Here is a 19,862-nt window from a genome sequence, read left to right as displayed (position 1 = left end):
AAGCCCAGTACAAAAGGTTACCCTTTATGTACTCCTGAACACTTCTAGTTGTCTTTATAGCTTCAGATAAAGACAATTTAATTGTAGGCACTTGAGCACAAACTGGACAAGTGCTTCAAATGTCCTTCTCAAGCCTTACGAGTCATGGTGGCGAGTCACTGTCAATCTACTTCCCGGACCTCCAAAACATTACTGGCAACATAACATCCTAAAAACCATCACACAACAGTCAGTGAACCCACACTAGAATACATTTGAAGGCAGAAAAAATTACAAATTTTGGAACTATAATGCTTTTATTACCAGAATGTATCAAACACTGATCTTTTCATAATTCTGCAATACTGCCTCAGATTCCCAGTTTCACATCTAAGAATACGTGTGACTCTGTTGCAGTTTTTCAGAATAGAATGAAATCTTAGCTTTCATGGTTCGGATCTAATGAGAAGAAACATATCTACTTCGGCCTGAGGTATGCGTGGCCACTGAAGAGCACGGAAGTATGAATTTGCCCCAAGCACACTGTCTGAGCAGTCCCAAGGACCTCATTAGACTCCAAAATAAGTAAGCTTCCAATCTGAAAATATTAAACATATTAACCTGTGTTGATTTAATTCAAAAATCAAAATAGGTCATTTCCCAGGAATCATCCTGGGACTGGGCCAAGGTCTATCAGGAGTATTTCAAGTACATCATCATGGCATCGAGGACAATCACATTCTGGGGACAGATTACCCCAACATGCTTTCTTACAGAAGGTATGTTACAAAGGCTACCATAACCAGTATTCAGCGCCACCTTCACATTCCCTAAGGCTCATGAAATGATCACCTAGATTGCCCATACAGTGAATTTTAACACAGCATAACCAGAACACACATAAAACAGATCTGGAACAAATATACTCAATTATTTTTCATACGCAAAACAGCTGAGACGTGAAGATTTGTGTTGGAACGTATGGTACTGCATGTTAGTTACATAAAATAAATAGACGATCTTTCTGGATTGGTTCAGAGGCAGGACACTGGCTATCTACATACGGAAGGACACGTCAACAAGGGATCTTCAGGTCACACAACTCCTCACAGCAGCCACACTCCGGGATGGCCACTCTGACACTTAGACTCAACAGGAGCAGTGCTACTCTTTTATCCTTTGGTTCCCAGTGGCGGCAGTGCCCGGATGCCTGCCTGCAGCTTCAGCTCCTTGGATGGCATCTTGAGCGGCAAGATCTCTCACTCGTTAGCTGAAGTTTGGCAGTCCAAGAAGTGCACCAACAGCTCCAAAGTAGCCCTGTGTGATTGTGAGCAACAGCATTGAAAGAAGGGCAATGTCAATCACTTCTCATTTAGCATAGATTTATGTGTCACATGTTTTTGTTTTTCTCCAGTCCTGGGGCTTGAACTCAAGGCAGGCCTTGAGCTTTCTCAAGGCTAGCACTCTACCACCTGAGCCACAGCACCACTTTCAGCTTTTTCTGTGTATGTGGTACTAAGGAATCAAACCCAGAGCTTCATGTATGCTAGGGAAACACTCTACCACTAGGCTATGCTCCAGGCCCGTCACCTGTTATATGATCAGGAACACTTACTTGGAAATTAAACACCATTGGTATTTTACGTATTTTTTTTTGTCAGTCGTGGGACTTGAACTCAGGGTCTGGGCTTTTTTTTGCTCAAGGTTACAGCTCACTCAGTATGAGCTTCCAGTTTTCTGGTGGCTAAGTGGAGATAAGAATCACAGACTTTCCTGCCCAGGCTAGCTTTTTTTTTTTTTTTTTGCCAGTTATGGGCTTGAGCTCAGGGCCTGAGCACTGTCCCTGGACTTTCTCAAGGTCAGAGCTCTACCACTTGAGCCTCAGCACCACTTCAGGCTTTTTTCTATGTATGTGGTACCGAGGAATCGAACCCGGGTCTTCATGCATGCTAGGCAAGCACTTTAACCACTAGGCCAAACTCCTGGCCCCCCCAGGCTAGCTTTGAACTGTGATCCTCAACCTCAGCCTTCTGAGTAGCTAGGATTATCGGCATGAGCCACAGTGCCTTGCCAATTTTTTTTTTTTTAATATATAATACCAGTCAATGCCAGGCACCATGGTAGAAAAGTAAACAAATAAATTTAAGCTCATTCTGAATAAATATTCTTTTACTATCAAAAGCTTCCCAAGACTATATAACAGCTGAGCTGAGAATCTCCTGATCATTCAATAATAAATCAAGTAACCTCCGTGCTGTGCATGCTGGCTGGCTGCCAAGCCCAGACCTGCGGGGCAGCAAGGGCAGGCTTCTGAGAGCAGAACCAGACTCTGGGTTTGTTTTAGGGATTTATAATAAATAATATAACCAACTGACTTTGATGATTCAAGTTAACTTTACTTAACCCAGAGCACGACAAAGACTATTAACTGCTCGGATTAGAAACTGGATGTGCTAAACAGAAGACATTCACAAATTCCAAACGCTAATGGTGGGTACTTCTGGTGGGAGGAATCAGGTCATGGTAAGAGCTTAATCAGAATTTTCATTGCTAAATGACATATTTTATAATCAGCCACATTCACCATTTTAAATTATTTTATAAAACAGAATATCCAGGGGCTGGGGTATATGGCTTAGCAGTAGAGAGCTTGCCTAGCTTGCTCTTAGTACCACAAAACAGAAAAAGGCAGAAGTAGTGTTGTGGCTCAAGTGGTAGAGAACTAGCCTTGAGCGCAGACAGTGAGCTCACGGGTAGCGCACAGGCCCTGAATTCAAGCAAGCCCAGGACAGGCGGGCAAACAAACAAACAAACAAAAACAGACTATCGACTGAGTCTAGGGATAGCTAAAGAGCTCACAGGAACTAGGAAATGCTCATTCATACTTTTTCACAGTTATTTTTGTCTTTTTCTGGCAGGTCTGGGGTTTGAACCCAGAGCCTTGTGCTAACTAGGTAAGCTTTTGACTACTGCAGCCACACCCTAAGCATTGCTGCCTTCTTTTTCAGGTAAGGGACCTTAGTTTTGGCCAGGGCTGGCCTAGAGGTCCGTCTTATTTGTACCATCATGTCCAGCTTTAAGAAACAAAAACAGAGCCAGGCGCGGAGGCTCACGCCTGTCATCCTAGCCACTCAGGAGGCTGAGATCTGAGGATCAAGGTTCAAAGCCAGCCCGGGCACAAAAGAATCAAGAATCCAAGACTCTTATCTCCAATTAACCTCTAGAAAATGGGAAGTGGGGCTGTGGCTCAAGGGGTAGGGCGGTAGCCTTGAACTGAAGAGCTCAGAGACAGCGCCCAGACAGAATTCAATCCCCATGACCCACAAACAACAACAACAACAACAACAACAAAACGAGGAGAAATTTATTTTAGCTCATAGAGTTCAGCCCGTCACTGGATCCACCCCACCCTTCTGAGCCCATGGGAGACAGGACAACATGGTGGCGTGGCAGGTGATGGAAGCATGGGAAAGAAAGAGGCTGCCCCCTTCACGGCAGACAGAAGGCACAAAGAAAGACAAAGCTTTCATTATTCAGATGAGGGTCAGTGTTGTCTTTTGCTCAGCATGACCCTAAACTTTAATCCTAATCTTTGTCGCCTGAGTTACTGGGATTATAGGCATAAGTTACTGCACCCAGCCTGAAATTCTAAATTGAATGGTGAGCAGGTTACAGCAACTGTCTCTGCCAAATGAAACCAAAGAGAAGGAAACAGACATCCTGCTGCAGTAAATAAATCTGCAACAATGGAGGTGAAGCCTGTAGTCCCACGTTTTTTCTGGAACATTCAGGCAGGAGGACAGATGCAAGAGCAACCAGGACTACACTATCTCTCAAGAAAAAAACACATCCAATATAGCTTGACCTTACAGACACAAGGCATGAAGCAATATGTAACATCTATATTTAGAAATAGGTTGTTAACCAATTATTAATGAAACATTTGTCATACCTCATGCTCTAAAAACAATGCTTTCAATTGACCTTTTGACCAATAATCCAATGCATAGGCCAAGAGCTTCATTGAGAGAGTGTTGACGCGTAAGAAGTTTCCGACAAAGACAACTCGGTTTATTTTCTAAGAGAACAAAGAAAGTGACTTGTAGAGGAATCACTGGCTACTCGTCTATGCCCGCTCCACACCCGGCACAGAGCCCTGCAATCCCATTCACCCCGTGCCGAGGGGAAGCCTGTGGGTGGCAGTGTTACGTGCCGACAAGGCAGCCTCGCCGACTGCAATGGCAGGTGCTGGTCGGCGGGAGCTGGTCGGGGAGGAGACCAGAACCAGACTCCGTTGGGAATCTGCTCAGGGGGAAAACAGGAGGCCCATGCATCTCGCCTCTATACTTCGCCTGAGCCACCAAGATCCCACACTTGCCAAACGCTCCCGGCATCTCATCACCAGAGCCAGGGCTCTACACGCATGCGCCTGCCTGTGTCACAGCCTTGCTCCCGACTGTCTGCCTGTGCAACCTTTGTCCCAGAATCACATTTTCTCCCTTCCCCCTTTTTTTTGGTTGGTTGTTTTAAAACCTTACATAAAGATTCTCTATGAACCCCAGAGGCATCTAGATCCACCTAGATACTGCAGCACCTCAACTGCTTCTGGGTGTGATTACGGAGACAAGGCCTATCTTTCCTACTAGCCATCATCTGCCATTACCTCCTCTACCCACCCCCACCTCTCTATCCTGTTGGATTTTTTAAAAACAACACTTACGATGAATGTGCATTGAATGACTTATCATGCATATCACCACAATGATGCAAACTCCAAAGGGAGTGGAGAGACAGATGGGACTGCTCAACACAGCCTTTGTGAGGTGCCAGAACGCCAGGCTCAGGGCATTCTTGACTGAATAATCAGTGAATAAACGACATCATCCTTCTTCAAGAAGCACATTTTACACGTGGGTATGCACACACACACACACACACACACACACTTTTTCAGAGCAAGCAGCACACCCCGCACACAGAGCACGTGGAGGCGCAGCCCCGCTGCCCTCATAGCCCTGTACAATGCTGCTTGATCCACATGCAACAAGGCAGCACTGTAGAGAAGCCAAGGGCAGAGAGAACCTTCCAAACACATCTTCTCTCCACACGGCCACGGTTTAGAAAGAACCTGGAGGCTGAGGCTGTGCACTCTGAGCATCAATACCTACTTCAGTCTGAATCGCCGGCTACTTTGTGTTACCTACATAACACACAAATGAAAGGAATAGCTCTCAATCCTACAGGCCTCCAAGGAAAAGAAAGCCCTCCACGATGCATGCACTTTACCTCATTCACGGCGCACATCCTTGCCACAGAGCCGATGTTATTGGTTATGGTAACTAAGGTCGCTCTCGCCAGGTCCTCCTTACTGACAGCCTCTCGCTTCTCCTTGTAAATCATATTCCCAAAACTGTGGAGGAACCAGACAGAGCAACGTCAATCCCGCAGCCATGGTCATGCTACACACAATCTGCGTAGTGAAGCACAAAACCACAAATCTATAACCAGGAAGAAGCAAAAAGCTTCTTCAGTTAAGGAATACCTTTTAAAGAACTCAGGCTAAGTTCAGTCTCACAAAAAGCACAGTGGGTTGCTATAAAGAAGCACAGATGACGATAACATATGTTTAAACATGATATAAACTGAGAACATGACAAGGCTGTTTATTATTTAAGAAGTGGAAAAAAGGGGCCGGGAGTTTGGCCTAGTGGTAGAGTGCTTGCCTAGCATGCACGAAGACCCGGGTTTAATTCCTCGGTACCATATATATAGCAAAAAGCCGGAAGTGGTGCTGAGGCTCAAGTGGTAGAGTGCTAGCCTTGAGAAAGTCCAAGGACAGTACTCAGGCTCTGAGCCCAAGCCCAGGGCTGGCAAAAAAAAAAAAAAAAAAAAAAAAGAAGTGGAAAAAATAGTGAAATCCATTGTGACTCACTTATAATAAGTCAAAACGTTTTCAAAGAATACCTAAGCTTCAATGCCAAACTTGTCACTCAAACACTGCATCTGTAATGCCTACACAAACACTGTATCACAGATTCAACGAAGTGACAGGAGTTTCCTATTTTCCACTAGCCATGTTGAGAGAGAACAATACACAAGTGCTCACCAGAACAGGGGGAAAAAAAAAAACAAAAAAAACACAAAAGCAAGAGAAAGCTACCTTAGAAACAGAGGAGAAAAAACCCTGTATGCCTGTGGCAGAGGAAGCTCGATGAAGGCATGAAGGGAGCTTTTCCAGAGTAAATGAACAGAAAAATTATATAGACAAAAGAAAAAGAAAATCCCAGGCAGAAACAGAATGTGGTGGCACAGGGATATGTGACATTACATGGGACAGCACAGGGTCCAAGTGCAGGGCTGGCTGGGACACACCCAGGAGGGAGCCAAGTCCACTGCCAAGGAGCTGTGGCATGCGCCACCAACACCAGTCACCAGCACCATGGAGACAGGGCTGTACAAGCATCTAACACAGCAGAAGAACATCTAAGAGTGAACTTAAAAACGCAGTGTATAAACATACCACAGACTTTCAAAATGTTGGAAAAGCACAAAAGAAGCTTAAACAAAAATATAAACTAGGGGGCGGGAGTTTGCCCTATTGGTAGAGTGCTTGCCTACCATGCAGGATGACCCAGGTTCGATTCTTCAGTACCACATACATAGGAAAAAGCCGGAAGTGGTGCTGAGGCTCAAGTGGTAGAGCTCTAGCCTTGAGAAAGCCCAAGGACAGTGCTCAGGCCCTGAGCTCAAGCCCAGGATTGGCAAAAAAACAACAAAAAAAAGTTACACATACACACCATATATACATACACTATATACACACTAAGTTTTACAAAAGGAAGATAAAACACCCTAAAGATTGTCACTAACATATACGCTTAATAGAGTTACTAAAAAATAAATTAAAAAATAACCCCCCTCAAAAAAACCTAGCCTTATCAGTTATACTAGGAAGGATGATTGTAAATGTCATATGGAAAAATCAAATTATCAGCAGGAGACCGGCTGTTCTAATAGCAAGCGTACTTTTAGTTCTATTCATCTACCAGTCAGGTGTTTGTGTACCAGTAAGGTAGCAAAAAGCAGCCAGGATCTGGAAGGAACAAAAGTCATCTGATATCACCAAAATAAAGGACTGTAAGTTGTAGGGCTCATCAAAAGAAAAAAATAAAAACATGAAAACCTCAGAGATGTGCACCTCGCATAAAACTGCAAGATAAAGATTTCTATTAAATTAAAGATAGAAATTAAAGGAGGAAGGCTTTACTCCTTATGTACTTGGAATGTGGAAGACTTACTTACTATGCATCATTATCCTGCAGCCATAAAGAAAAAGACTGATAAAGTCAACTGTGCAACAATCCAACAGAAAGACAGAACATAAGCAATCACACAAAGTAACATGTTTGTGTTTGGCCTCATGTTAGTAGAAAGTGGAAGTCTCATGAGCTACACCCCTGCCCACAGATCAACAGGGAGGCCCCCTTTGCCTTCCATGGCCCCAGCTGACCTAACACCCAACCACGGTCACATCCCTACTCCCGGGACACTACAGGAACAAAATGGGAATATGACCTCAACATGGAAACACGCTTATGCTACATGGCCACTTTAGAGCAGAGACAGTAAGCTGTACAGTAGCGTAAAATATTAAAGTATGTCAATAACTGTTTAGTAAGGAGGATAGTTAGGGTCTCTGTATTTGTTTAGAGAAAAAGCTGGAAGGACATTTCAGAATGAATAAAAGTTGTTCCTTACAGGGCACACTTGTGATAAAGTTCTTAATGTATAGTTAATGTTTACACTATTTCAAGGTCTCAAAATCAAAACCATACACAAACAAACCACCAGTACAATCACATGAAGGTTAACTCACCTAGATGCTACAGCCCAACCTGGCAGACCAAATCTTTCATAATCTCCTCCATAAATGTCCCGGACCAACTTGTCAGCCTGGGTGCTGTCACCTTTGGATGCCATTTCCAAAGCCTCTTCGAAACTTTCACAGCCAGTCAATAAACTGCACAGGCCCAGAAAGGTGCCACCTCCAAGGCTAGAGAAAGTTAAGAAAGCTTGCTAAGTTGCACTTATTCACAACAATCTTTCTCCATGGTGAAGGCTGCAGCATGCACTTACTGAAAAAAATACATTAACACTAAAATGTCAACATCATGAAGGAGAAAAGAAAAATTGCTCAGTGAAACCAAACAAGTTATATCAAGAATGAACTAGGGGGGCTGGCAGTTTGGCCTAGTAGTAAGAGTGCTTGCCTAGCATGCACGAAGACCTGAGTTCGATACCTTGGCACCACATACATGGAAAAAGCCAGAAGTGGTGCTCAAGTGGTTAAGAGTGCTAACCTTAAGAAACCTCAAGGACAGTGCCCAGGCCCCGAGTTTCAAGTCTCAGGACTGGCAAAAAGAAAAAAGAAAAGCAAGAGAATAAAGTAAGCATGGGGGCACTTGCACTAACACATTCTGGTGTGTGCATCAGAAAGGACCACTAAAGGGAAGGGTGTGGTGGCACAGCACTATGGGAGGCTCGAGCAGGAAGACAAGTTCCAGGCCAGCCTGTATTACATACTGACCCTGTTACTCAGTGAGGAGGGAATGCTAAAAATTCATACCATCAATGAAAAGAAGGCAATCTGTTCTTTTAAATGGCTTACAAGAAATGCCTTGTGAAAAGCCTGTTTCCTGAACTGCATCCATGTGACGAAATCAATGGGATGTGACAAGAAACTTTGGAACAGGACCCAGCCCAGAGTATGACGAGGAAATACAGAGCAGGTCATCATGTGAACAACAGAAATTTACTTGGTACTAAAATTTTGAAAAGTTCCACAACATGAGGTTATACCTCTCCAATCTCAATAACCTTTGATCCCTGGTCCCCTAAACCCTTGAACAGACTTTGTTTCTGTCTTTTCAAGTAAGTAAAACTGTATTTCTATAGAAGAATTCTTTGGTATAAATAGAGTAATAGTGGTGGTGGATTTTTAACCACTACAATAGTAATGTACATTTAAGGATCACTTAGCAGGAGTACCAATTTAAACTTAAAAAAATCAATCAAAGTTGAAGTATCACAAAATCTTTCTTCCTTAACTACACTGGAGCCTCCATTTCTTAAGAACTGATGAAATCAGCCAGGTGTGGTGGTGGCTCATGCCTGTAATCCTAGCTACTCAGGAGGCTGAGATCTGAGGATCCCTGTTCAAATCCAGGCAGGGTACAACAAAGCCCACGAGACTTTTATCTCCAGTTAATCGCCAGAAAACTGGAGGTGGGAAGTGGCAGTGGAAAGTGGCACTGTGGCAGGGATAAGGCAGTAGCCGTGAGCTGAAGAGTTCAGGGACAATGCCCAGGCCCAGAGTTCAAGTCCCATGATGACCAAAAAAATAAATAAAATTTATGAAACTACCCTTATCAGAGACTCAGGAGGGCTCTCATTCTTTCTATTGTTATTGTAAAAGTATAGAGGCTACTGTAATGTAAGTCAGGTAATGAGTACATTTATTCTTGACAATGTCCCCTTCCCTCATTTTCTTCCAGTTTTCCATCCAGACCCCCCTCCCCCAGCTATGTAATTCATTTTCAACAGTATCTCTGTGACTATCATCACTGCATTTTTTTACCTTTGTCCCACCATTTCTGTGCTCCCCTCTTACCCCCCCCCAAAAAAACCAGATAAACGTACATTCAAGACAAACAGTACGGAAAACAAAAACAGTTACGGAGGGGAGAAAAAGCAGAACAACAAAATAACATTCACTTCTTGAGGTTCAATTCAATAAATATTTTATATGATCATATGCACATAGTGGTTGAGACTTATGGATCCTCTCCTAAGACTAGACCTCAGGAGCGTCTTTTTCTGTAACATTCAAGGTAGGTAGGGCTTATTTGCAAATACTAAACTTTATCCTATAAGGGAGTTCACCCTAATTCATGCTAAAATTAACTACAACACTATCCCATAGTATAATTTAAAATGGGAACATGCTGGGCACATGGCAAGCTTTTATTAAAAAGTGAAGAGTAGGGGCCAGGAGTGTGGCCTAATGGTAGAGTGCTTGCCTATCATGCACGAAGCCTTGGGTTTAATTCCTCCACACTACATACAAAGAAAAAGTTGGAAGTGATACTGTGGCTCAAGTGGTAGAGTGCTGCTAGCTTTGAGAAAGCACAAGGACAGTGCTCAGGTCCTGAGTTCAAGCCCCAGCAAAGGCCTAAAAAAAAAGAGAGAGAGAGAAAAAGAGAAAGAGAGAGGGAGAGAGGGATAGAGAGAGAGAGGGAGAGAGAAAAGCGAAGAGTAGTCAAGGAAAGCATGCTTTGGAAAACAAAAGGAACAAGATATACTTTTGAAATCAACCGAACACTGCCACTTCTTCCATGGACGCTCTTCTGCTAGAACCCATGACAGTAGTCACTCCAGATTAAAATACACTTAGCAATATGGAAACTAGAGCTGTTCAGTAACAAATTCAGCGATTTTGGTTTTCGAGTCTCTGTACACATTTAAAAAGTGTTATCTGTAACATTTTCACTTATGTTTAACTTTAATCTAAAGATAAGTATCTGTCATCCTCCAGGTAAAGCCAGCATCAATACATGTGCTTCTCAGCTGGGGAGTAGCTCAGTGGTACAGTACTTGAACTAGAGGCTGACTGAGGCCTTGGTTTGACCTCCAGCACTGGAGACAGGCAGACAGGCACAAATGCATGTATATACAAGTGCACACCCAAACACACACAATCTCACAATCCCTGGGTATCTACAACATTGTAAAAGCTGCAACAAAACCAAAGGGTGACTGACCTGGTGCCTGTCACTCGCTTGTAGTTGTCTTTGGAATGGACCGCTAGAATACTGACTCCAGAGCCAATGTTCACCACCAGCAGGGGGTAAGGGTCATCCAGGTTAAAAGGCATCTTTTGGCATCGCTCAGGTTCAGAGGCATTGGCAAAATAATAGCACTCTGCTTGCCCATTGAAACTGACAGAATCTATGTATAGCAAGCCCTTTACAAGGCAGTCAAGTTCATCCAGTTTGTGTAGGTGGAGGTTTCCAATCTGTAAGACAATCAAAAAGTAAAACTGTGTTAAAAAAGAGGATCCATTTATCTAAGTTTCTATATTTGTTGCTGGCCTACCTAGACAGGAAGTCACAGATCTCCATATGTCTGTGCTTTGGTGTCTTCACATTGTTTAAAAAAAAAAAAGAGAGGATCCGTTCCAACTTCTTGCCTCCACCCTGTAACTTTCAGGCACCTGATAACATTTCAGTATCATGAGTGACATCATGTCCCCCACTCAGCGCTGACTTCTCAGCACTTCACCTTCTGGCTGGGAACTGCTGTCTTCAAAGGCAGCGGCAGACAAAGGGCCACACTGACATCCTGTGGCTAAGACACTGGATGCCCCTCAACTGCCATAGTGGGCCCGGGTCTCTGCACTGCCCGTGTCTGCCCAGTGAAGACATTGCTGTAGTGGCAGTAGGAAAGTACAATTATCTGGGTGTACTTAAGCATGTGTTTAACGTCAGGCATTCCGTAACGGCTTTAGCATATGTAGCAAGTCTGCTAGGAACTTACTCCTCAGCAGAAACACTGTGCCCTCTGGTGGTTGGAAAGGATTTGAACTTAAAGCTTTACTTACTTACACTATCCAGACAAGTGCCTCAACCCCTTGAGCCAAGCTCTAGTTAAAATTAACTAGTAGCCTTTTGCCTGGGCAGGACTAGACCATGATCTTCCTATGCCTCTGTGGCTTTCTTGTTTAGATGGGGTCTTTTTAGGCTGCTCTTGAACCTTGATCTTCCTCCTCCTGATCTCCACTTTCTGAGTAGCTCAGAAAGGCTTGAGCTGTTTGTGGAGTTTTGCCAAGTGCTGTTCAGCATAGTGAAAAGTCATGTCACTGATTCATCAAATAACCTGGCATTTATAGCTTTGGCCCTCAAAATTCCTCAAGATTAATCTTGAATACCAAGCTAGACACCTGCATATATGTGCATATACTAGCATTTAGCTAATCCATTCTGTCCTGTCTTTTGATTACACAAAAGCATCTATGAGCAGATACATCCCTGACTGTAGTTTGAGTAACTGAATGAAACTATAAATTCATTTGAGTGTATTATAAACACATTTTGCTTTTACTTAGATTTTACTATGGGCTTTAAATTATCATACTTATCCATAGCTCTATTCTGTTACTCCTTAGGCCTAGCCATCAACTAACCAAACTTGTAAACATTAGAAAATCTCTATATTTCGGAACGGGAATGCGGCTTAGTGGTAGAGTGCTTGCCTAACCAAGGATGAACCCCTGATTTGATTGCTCAGTAACACAAAAACAGGAAAAGCTGAAAGTAGTGCTGTGGCTCAAGTGGTAGTGCTCTAGCCTTGAGCATAGAGACTCGGGGACAGAGCTCAGGCCCTGAGTTCAAGGCCCAGGTATGGTCTCAAAAGAAAAAAAAAAAAAAAAGGAAAATTAGAACCTCATATTTAGATTATAGCATCTTTAATGGCCAGGATGAGAGCTGGCTCAAGAATATCAGCAAACATTAAAAACCATACCAGCAGGCATGGTGATGCCTACCTTCAATCCTAGGTACTGAGGAAGTGGAGGCAGAAGGATCACAAGCGGAAAAGTGAGTGACAATGAGATTCAAAACCATAAAAGCCATGCACTGGTGGTTTATACACGCCTATAATCCTAGCTACTTGGGAAGCTGAGATTTTAGAGCCATGGTTCAAACCCAACTCAGGCAGGTAAATCCATGAGGCTCTTATCTCCAAACCATCAAAAAACCAAGAGTTGTCACTCATTTGAGAAAGCAAAAGCGAGTTTAGGGCAAAAAAACAACAAAAACAACCATTCAGGCCCTAGGATTGCCACACAAGTGCACACACGTGTGAGCACACACACACAAGCACATGTGCACAGAAGTGTGGCTCAGGTGACAGAATACTTGCTAAGCAAATGTGCTAAGCCCCAGTACCATTATTATTATTATTATTATTATTATTTTTGGATCAGTCATGGGGCTTAAAAATTTAACTCTGGGCCTGAGTGCTGTTCCAGAGCTCTGCTCTTCAGCTCAAAGCTACCACCTACCCCTGGGCCTAAGAGTTGTTCCTGAGCTCTTTGGTTCCAGGCTACCCCCTTACCCCTAGAGCCTCAGCCCCACTTCCCCATTTTTTAGTGATTAATAGGAAATAAGAGTCTCGAAGTCTTTGTGCCCAAGCTGGCTTCTGAACTGGCTTTGAACCATGGATCCTCAGATCTGGCCTCCTGAGTAGCTAGGATTATAGGCATGAGCCTATTATTTTTAAAAAAGCAAATAAAACATACATTTAAAATGCCGTAGTTGCCAATTTGTGAAATTCATGTTCAAACAAACGAGTCCAATTACTATCAAATCAGTATTTTCCATTAAAAGAAAAACAAAAAAAATTTTTTTCAAGAAAAACTAATTTCAGTTACCCCAAATCCCAAATCTGAACTTATTCTGAAAAACACTGGCAGTTTTGCAACGTTTTTTTTTTTGGTTGGTCATGGGGCTTGAACTCTGAGCCTGGGTGGTGTCCCTGAGCTATTTAGCTCAAGGCTACTGACCTACCCCTTGAGCCACAGCAACACTTCCCATTTTTGTGACTGATTGGAGATAAAGAGTCTGACACTTCTGGTGTTCTGGTTCTTTAGTGCCCAGGCTGGCTTTGAATGGCAATCCTCAGATCTCAGCCTCCTGAGTAGCTAGGACGACAGATGTGAGCCTCAGATCAGCACTCAAGCTGGTTTTACCAGATCCCCCAAGCAAATGGGTTTGGGGAGGAGATGGCCTTGGGTGGGTTGGCTGTGGCTGTGGGAGCAGAACCTGAATGGTTGGAGTCATTTACACACAACCCCCAGCCCTGCAGCTCCAGCACCTCCCAAACATGAGTCCACACTCTTCCTCTGTGGGACCCAGACTGCGATTTCACAACTAAATACAGCAAGCTTCAATGGTTGGTTTTCAAGTCACCGGTACTTACTGTGCGGAAATCTTTCTCAAACTTGTAAGCACCACCTCCGGTAGCACATAGCACCGTGTGTAACGTGGAGAAGTTTTTATCTCTTCCCATTTGGATGAAGGTAGGCAGGTCCTGGGTTGGAAATCTGATAAAGTGCAAGTTCCCCCTTCGCCCAAACAGAGTCAAGTCCTTCAGTTCAAGGTGCACATCCCGGACGCCAGTGGACCCATAGGCCACATTAGAGGTCAGGTATTTCCGGATACTTTTTAAGCTCTCCACCTCCTCTTGCTCTTCCTCTGCAGTGATATCGATGGGTTCAAAATATGACAGCTTCACTAGAGTCCCCCCAATGTCCATGCCAAACCACGGGAAAGCTGCAAATGTGAGAAACAGGGCCATTTTAGAACTAATCAGCCATAAACCCTGCTCATCGTAAACTAGGTACTCAGTCATCAACAGGTAAAACAAATCTCCCCTGTGTAACTTACCTTTCTCCTCCAGCTTTGTGTATTTTCTAAAAAACACAGGACATGTGGGGATAGCTCAGAGCCTTTCAGTTCACAGTCTGATAGTTACATTTTAGTTACAGTGTACCTACCCTGTGTTCCAGGTGATGGAAGGAATTTCAGCCAACAGCTAGGATATCATCTAGGGCTAAACATCTGTTTCTATATTTAATATGATGAAACTGTCCTGCAATCCATCCAGTGTACTGCCCACAGGAAAAGTACCTTTTTGCACATTAAGTGCTAGGTTTCTTCTCTGGCACATCTGGTTAATTATGGTGGAGGTGAGGCACGTCAGGGACAAGCAAGTTTGGGCTGCACAGTCTTTCAGGCATGGGACCTGTTGCTCTGTGAACTGGACTGTGGACCTCTGGAGAATCCATTAAGCTCCCTGGATATTACTGCCAACTCTCTTCAGGGAATAATTATTGAATATCTCCTCTCCATCAGGGAACCAAAATGTAAAGTGGGTAAAACTCTTTCCCCCAAAGAGAGCTAACTGCAGCAGGGGAATATCAACAAGTGTACAGGAGGAAGCAGGACAAACCACATCTGTAGTGGGGCCAACAGATGAGAGCTGCATCTACCAAACTCATCCGCACGTAAAGGTACATGGTGGATGCCATCAGAGAACAGAGCTTTCTCTACAGACAATATACAGGCTTTCATATGCTTGGCAAAAGAGCTGCCAACTAACTTCCTTGGTGGCAGACTGCGGGACAAGAGGAGCTTGGGATGTACCTGTAAAATATGGCTGCAGGGCCGGGAGTTTGGCCTAGTGGTAGAGTGCTTGCCTAGCATGCACAAAGACCCGGGTTCGATTCCTTGGTACCACATACATAGAAAAAAGCCGGAAGTGGTGCTGAGGCTCAAGTGGTAGAGCGCTAGCCTTGAGAAAGTCCAAGGACAGTGCTCAGGCCCTGAGCTCAAGCCCAGGACTGGCAAAAAAATAAAAAAAAATTAAAAAAATATGGCTGCAGCACTCTAAATCTACAGAAGACAAAAAGTTACATAATGCCTGGCCCTTACTCCAAAGGCAATAATCTTTCAAAGTGTGCCTTCTACTCTAGTACCTTACCACTACGATAGAGGCTCAAAAATAATTTCATACACTAAGATAGGGCTATGTTGTGACTCAGTGGCAGAGCAACTGCCAGGCAAGTGTGGGGTTCCTGAGTTTAAACTCCAGTAATACTAAAATAATACTTAAACTATGTGGACTCCAGAATGCTTTGCAACAAAATACTTTTAACGGTTTTATGTGGTACTCAGGAACTGATTCCAGGGCTTCATGCATGCTAGGCAAGCATTCTACTACTATGCCACATTCCCAGCACTATAGTTCTATTTTTATTCCTACTTTATTACCTGGTATGTGTGTAGTATTAGATAATAGGAAATGTGACTGCATGAAAAAGGAGTCTATTTCTCTATTCCAGAATTTATACCTTTACTAGAATTAGCTGTGATTTTGAATGTGCAAGGGAATAGTTCTCAACATTTCCTAAAGAACTTATGTATTTTCAGATAGGATTTCACTTTCATGCCTGAACACTGACCCTCCTTACAAGAAAGAAGCAGAAAGATTTTTTTTTTCATTCTTTTTTGTGGAGTGGCTAGCTATGCAGGCCACCTTCGTGAACGTGATGCTGACCATTTACAAAAACCATTGACTGATACACGCCCCCCCCCCAGTAAATTTATGAAAGTTAGAGTTTCCTGATGTAAGGGTTTATGTGAAAAGTTTCAGATGGATTCCCTGCCCCACCCTTCACTGTTCAAATAATACTTAGTAGCAAGAAGCAACACTATTGTTAAAGAAGACAGATACCCACACCAAGAGTGTTTACTTGGATAAGCACACTTGAAAGCGATTCCTTTAGAATTGTCTCAAGTCTATTGAGGACACCTGTAATTAGGGACTTTCTGATGAGCATGAGCTATGAAACCAATGAATCCTCTGACACTTCCTAACCAAGATAAATTCGGTTTGACCTACACATAATTCTAGATTTTGTGGGGTGGGTGGAAATCACTTGCCACATAAAGTACATTTTGGCACAGGAAATCTTCCACAAGGTGAGATTTGTTAAGCTAAAGACCTTGATTTTTTCAAAATTGGAAATGTATAAAAATCCTCAATTTGTACCTTTTAATGCTGCTGTTGATATGATGTTATTATTATATATTTTGGCAGTATTTGGGATGAACCTAGGGCCTCTGGCATGCTTCTCAGTAATCCTTACAAATAAAAACTGTGGCATTTCGAAACCCACTAATATCCACCTTCATACCTTCACTCCTTACTTTGGGGTAGTTTGTTTTCATTATTAAATTACTAGTTTTGGCTGAAAGTTATGAGAAACTATTGCCTGCAAAAGCACCTATCTACTGGAGGTGATCTTTTTTATTATTTTTTTTTGGGGGGGGGCTGTCAAGGGGCTTGAACTTGGCCTGGGCACTGTCCCAGAGCTCTTTAGCTCAAGGCTGCGGCCTTACCCTTGAGCCAAGCCCCCACTTTCCCATCTTCTAGAAGTTAATTGGAGATAAGAGTCTCAGGTCCTTTTGTGCCCAGGCTGGTTTTGAACCATGGTCCTCAGATCTCAGCCTCCTGAGTAGCTAGGATGACAGGTGTGAGCCACTGTGCCCTTGTGGAGGTGATCATTTTTACATAATAGCTAAATTTACAAATTACATAGAAACAAACAATACATAAATGCGGTATATACAGTTAGCAGTGCTTTACACAAACTTCAAGTTCCTCACCACCTGACTCACCAAAGCACTGATTCAAAGCCTAGAGTACATCATAGGTAAATAAATGCATCCCATCACCTTTTACTGTCACCTTGTTAATTTTGTTACACTGCCATACAGGTAAGCGAAACACAAGCTAAAAAATCTTAAGAAGTTGTGTGAGTGAAGGCAGAGGGCTGAATTAACACATCCTTTGAAGGCTAGTCTTCTGGTTATACAAACTACGTGATCAAAGCAATTCCTGATGAAACTTTCTGGTTAATGTTTACATGTCCTTTATAATCTGGTAATATTCTGGCAGTGTATTTAGAAGTGATGTTTAAAGTCAAAAGCAAGTATTTAACCAGAAAGATTGAGTCACCTCCAGTTTGGCTGCCTCAGTTAAAGGATGCTGTCCATAAAAAGTACCTTACACCTATCATGTGCCAAACAACTGTATCACTATTATAAATACAATCTGTTCAAACAGTTGCTTTAAAAACAAAACACCCGGGGTTGGATGTTTGGCTCCGTAGGTAAATCACTAGCCAATAAGGGAAAGCTGCAGGTACAAAGTTCAAGTCACTGTCTCAGACCTAAATGGATTATAACTTAAGTGAATTTTAAAAAGTAGACCAACATTTTTGTTGTATTATTCTGTTGTATTTCCAGAGCCGACTATCTTCTTTCCCAACACAGAACAACACAATCTTTAAAGAACTAGCAGACCTTTAAACTGGGAATCATAAGTCTTCTAAGTCACATTAACTGACTCATGTTTCTTTTTTTGGCCAGTCCAGGGACTTGAACTCACTGTCCCTGTGCTTCCTTTGCTCAAGGCTAGCACTTTACCACTTGAGCCGCAGTGCTGCTTCCAGGGTTCTCTGTTTATATGGTTCTGAGGAACTGAACCCAGGGCTTCTTTCATGCATGCTAGGAAGAACTCTACCACGAAGCCACATTCCTAACCCGTAAGTGAGCAGTGTTTCTGCACAACTCTCTTTTACAATCATAATGTACTACAATAAACACTTTTTAAAAAAGCACTTCTATTTTCAACCTGTAAGTTTATTTGACAAACTTTTGAAATGTTGGCGACTGTATTCACACCTGGTTATCATTTTTCCCTAATCGAAGCTTTCAAGTCACTATGTATAGCAAAAACAGAAATACCACTCTCGTTGAGTAACAACACGAGTATGTCCTGAACTCTCTTCTCCAAATGAGAACCAAAGGCAAACATAAAACCGAGTGCCCCGAGGGAGCTGTTCAAGGGTTCTACGTCAATGCCGGTTCAAAATGCTCCCGTGGGGCCGGGAGTGTGGCCTAGTGGTGGAGTGCTTGCCTAGCATGCATGAAGACCCGGGTTCCATTCCTTGGTACCACATATATAGAAAAAAGCCGGAAGTGGTGCTGAGGCTCAAGTGGTAGAGCTCTAGCCTTGAGAAAGTCCAAGGCCAGTGCTCAGGCTCTGAGCTCAAGCCCAGGACTGGCAAAAACCAAACCAAACCTAACGCTTCCGTGTAGCCCAGCAGGTGTCGAGACCAAGGAACGTTCCCAGGACGCCACGCACGCTGTCCCCTCTGCGGCTCAATTCCTGGAGCCATCTCAAGAAACGGCGGATGCCGGCCAGCCCGGAGCGCTGGCAGGTTAAGCCGACCCTGTCCCGCAGGCGCGGACACGCCCCCGAGACCGAGCTAGGTCCCTCCGCGGTCCACACCCCAGCGTCGCGGCCCCCTCTTGGGGACGGCGGTCAGGCGGCTGCAGAGGCCGCTCACGGCCTCCCTCCGTGCCGTGCCTCGCCGGGGTGGACACTGGCGGCGGGCGGGCTCCGGGCCGCCGGGCGCCTTCTCCAAGCCCACCCGGGCCCGGCGGACACGCACGTGCGCGCGCTAAGCTCCCACGCCGCCGAGTGACAACTCCCGGGACGCCGCTCGGCCTTCCAGGGCTCGGGGAGCGAGGTCGCCCCCGGGGCTGGCCGGCCGCCGCCGCCGCCGCCCGCCGGCCCCGCTCCGCCCCGGCCCCCGCGGCCACGGCCCGGCGGCGCCGCCGGCCCGGGGCGGCCGAGGCGGCCGGCGCGCGTGCGCGGGGACCCCGCGACCCCCGACCCCCGACCCCGCGCGCCGCCGCCCCGCCGCGGCCCGCGGACGCCACCCGGACGCCCCCCCTCCCCGCGCCCGGCCCGCTCCTTACAGGGTTTCTTGGCATCCTTGATCTTCATGGCGGCGGCCGGAGCGGGGAGCGGCGAGCGGCGACCTCCGGGCCGAGCTAGGGGCGGACGGGAGGCGGCGGGGCCGCGCGCGCGGCGAGGCCCGGCCGGTTCCTCCCCTCAGCCCGGGCGGGGCGGGCTCGGGGCGGGGCGGCGGCGCCCGAGGCGACGCCCGGCCCGGGGCGGGGGTGGGGGGGCGGCCGGGACCGGGCGAGCTGGGGAAGGCCGCCGGCCTCGCCGCTCCGGGGCCTCCCCGCAGCTGCTCCGAACAAAAGGCCCCGGTGCCCCGAGCCCCGAGCCGCCGCCGCCTCCGCCGCCGCCGCGCAGAGGAGTCGCCCGCCCAGGCCGCGCGTCCACGTGACGCGAGCTTCCCCAGGCCCGCTCCTCGAGGTGGCTGCTGGGAAGTGTAGTTCTCC

General features: G+C 45.2%; 1 protein-coding gene across 2 annotated transcripts; it reads right to left on the bottom strand.

Annotated features, from left to right (window-relative positions):
- Nucleotides 1-277: 277 nt before the first annotated feature.
- Pank3 (pantothenate kinase 3) lies at nt 278-19,594 on the bottom strand. 2 transcript variants are annotated; one of them, XM_090321271.1, is made up of 7 exons: nt 19,431-19,590; nt 14,017-14,369; nt 10,800-11,053; nt 7,856-8,032; nt 5,266-5,389; nt 3,932-4,057; nt 278-1,296 (listed from the first exon to the last, which is right to left on the bottom strand). In XM_090321271.1, the coding sequence occupies exons 1-7, from the start codon at nt 19,456-19,458 to the stop codon at nt 1,246-1,248; spliced, it is 1,113 nt and encodes a 370-aa protein (XP_090177397.1). In that variant the 5' UTR covers nt 19,459-19,590; the 3' UTR covers nt 278-1,245. The 2 variants fall into 2 exon arrangements, with proteins under 2 accessions (XP_090177397.1, XP_090177398.1); XM_090321272.1 differs by lacking the exon at nt 7,856-8,032 and having other exon boundaries at nt 19,431-19,594.
- Nucleotides 19,595-19,862: the final 268 nt, after the last annotated feature.

The sequence above is a fragment of the Megascapheus bottae genome, chromosome 29 (assembly GCF_031878675.1).
Source record: "Megascapheus bottae isolate mThoBot1 chromosome 29, mThoBot2.hap1, whole genome shotgun sequence".
Lineage (NCBI taxonomy): Eukaryota > Metazoa > Chordata > Mammalia > Rodentia > Geomyidae > Megascapheus > Megascapheus bottae.
The sequence above is the reverse complement of the archived record's forward strand: the minus strand, read 5'-3'. Positions and strand labels throughout refer to the sequence as shown.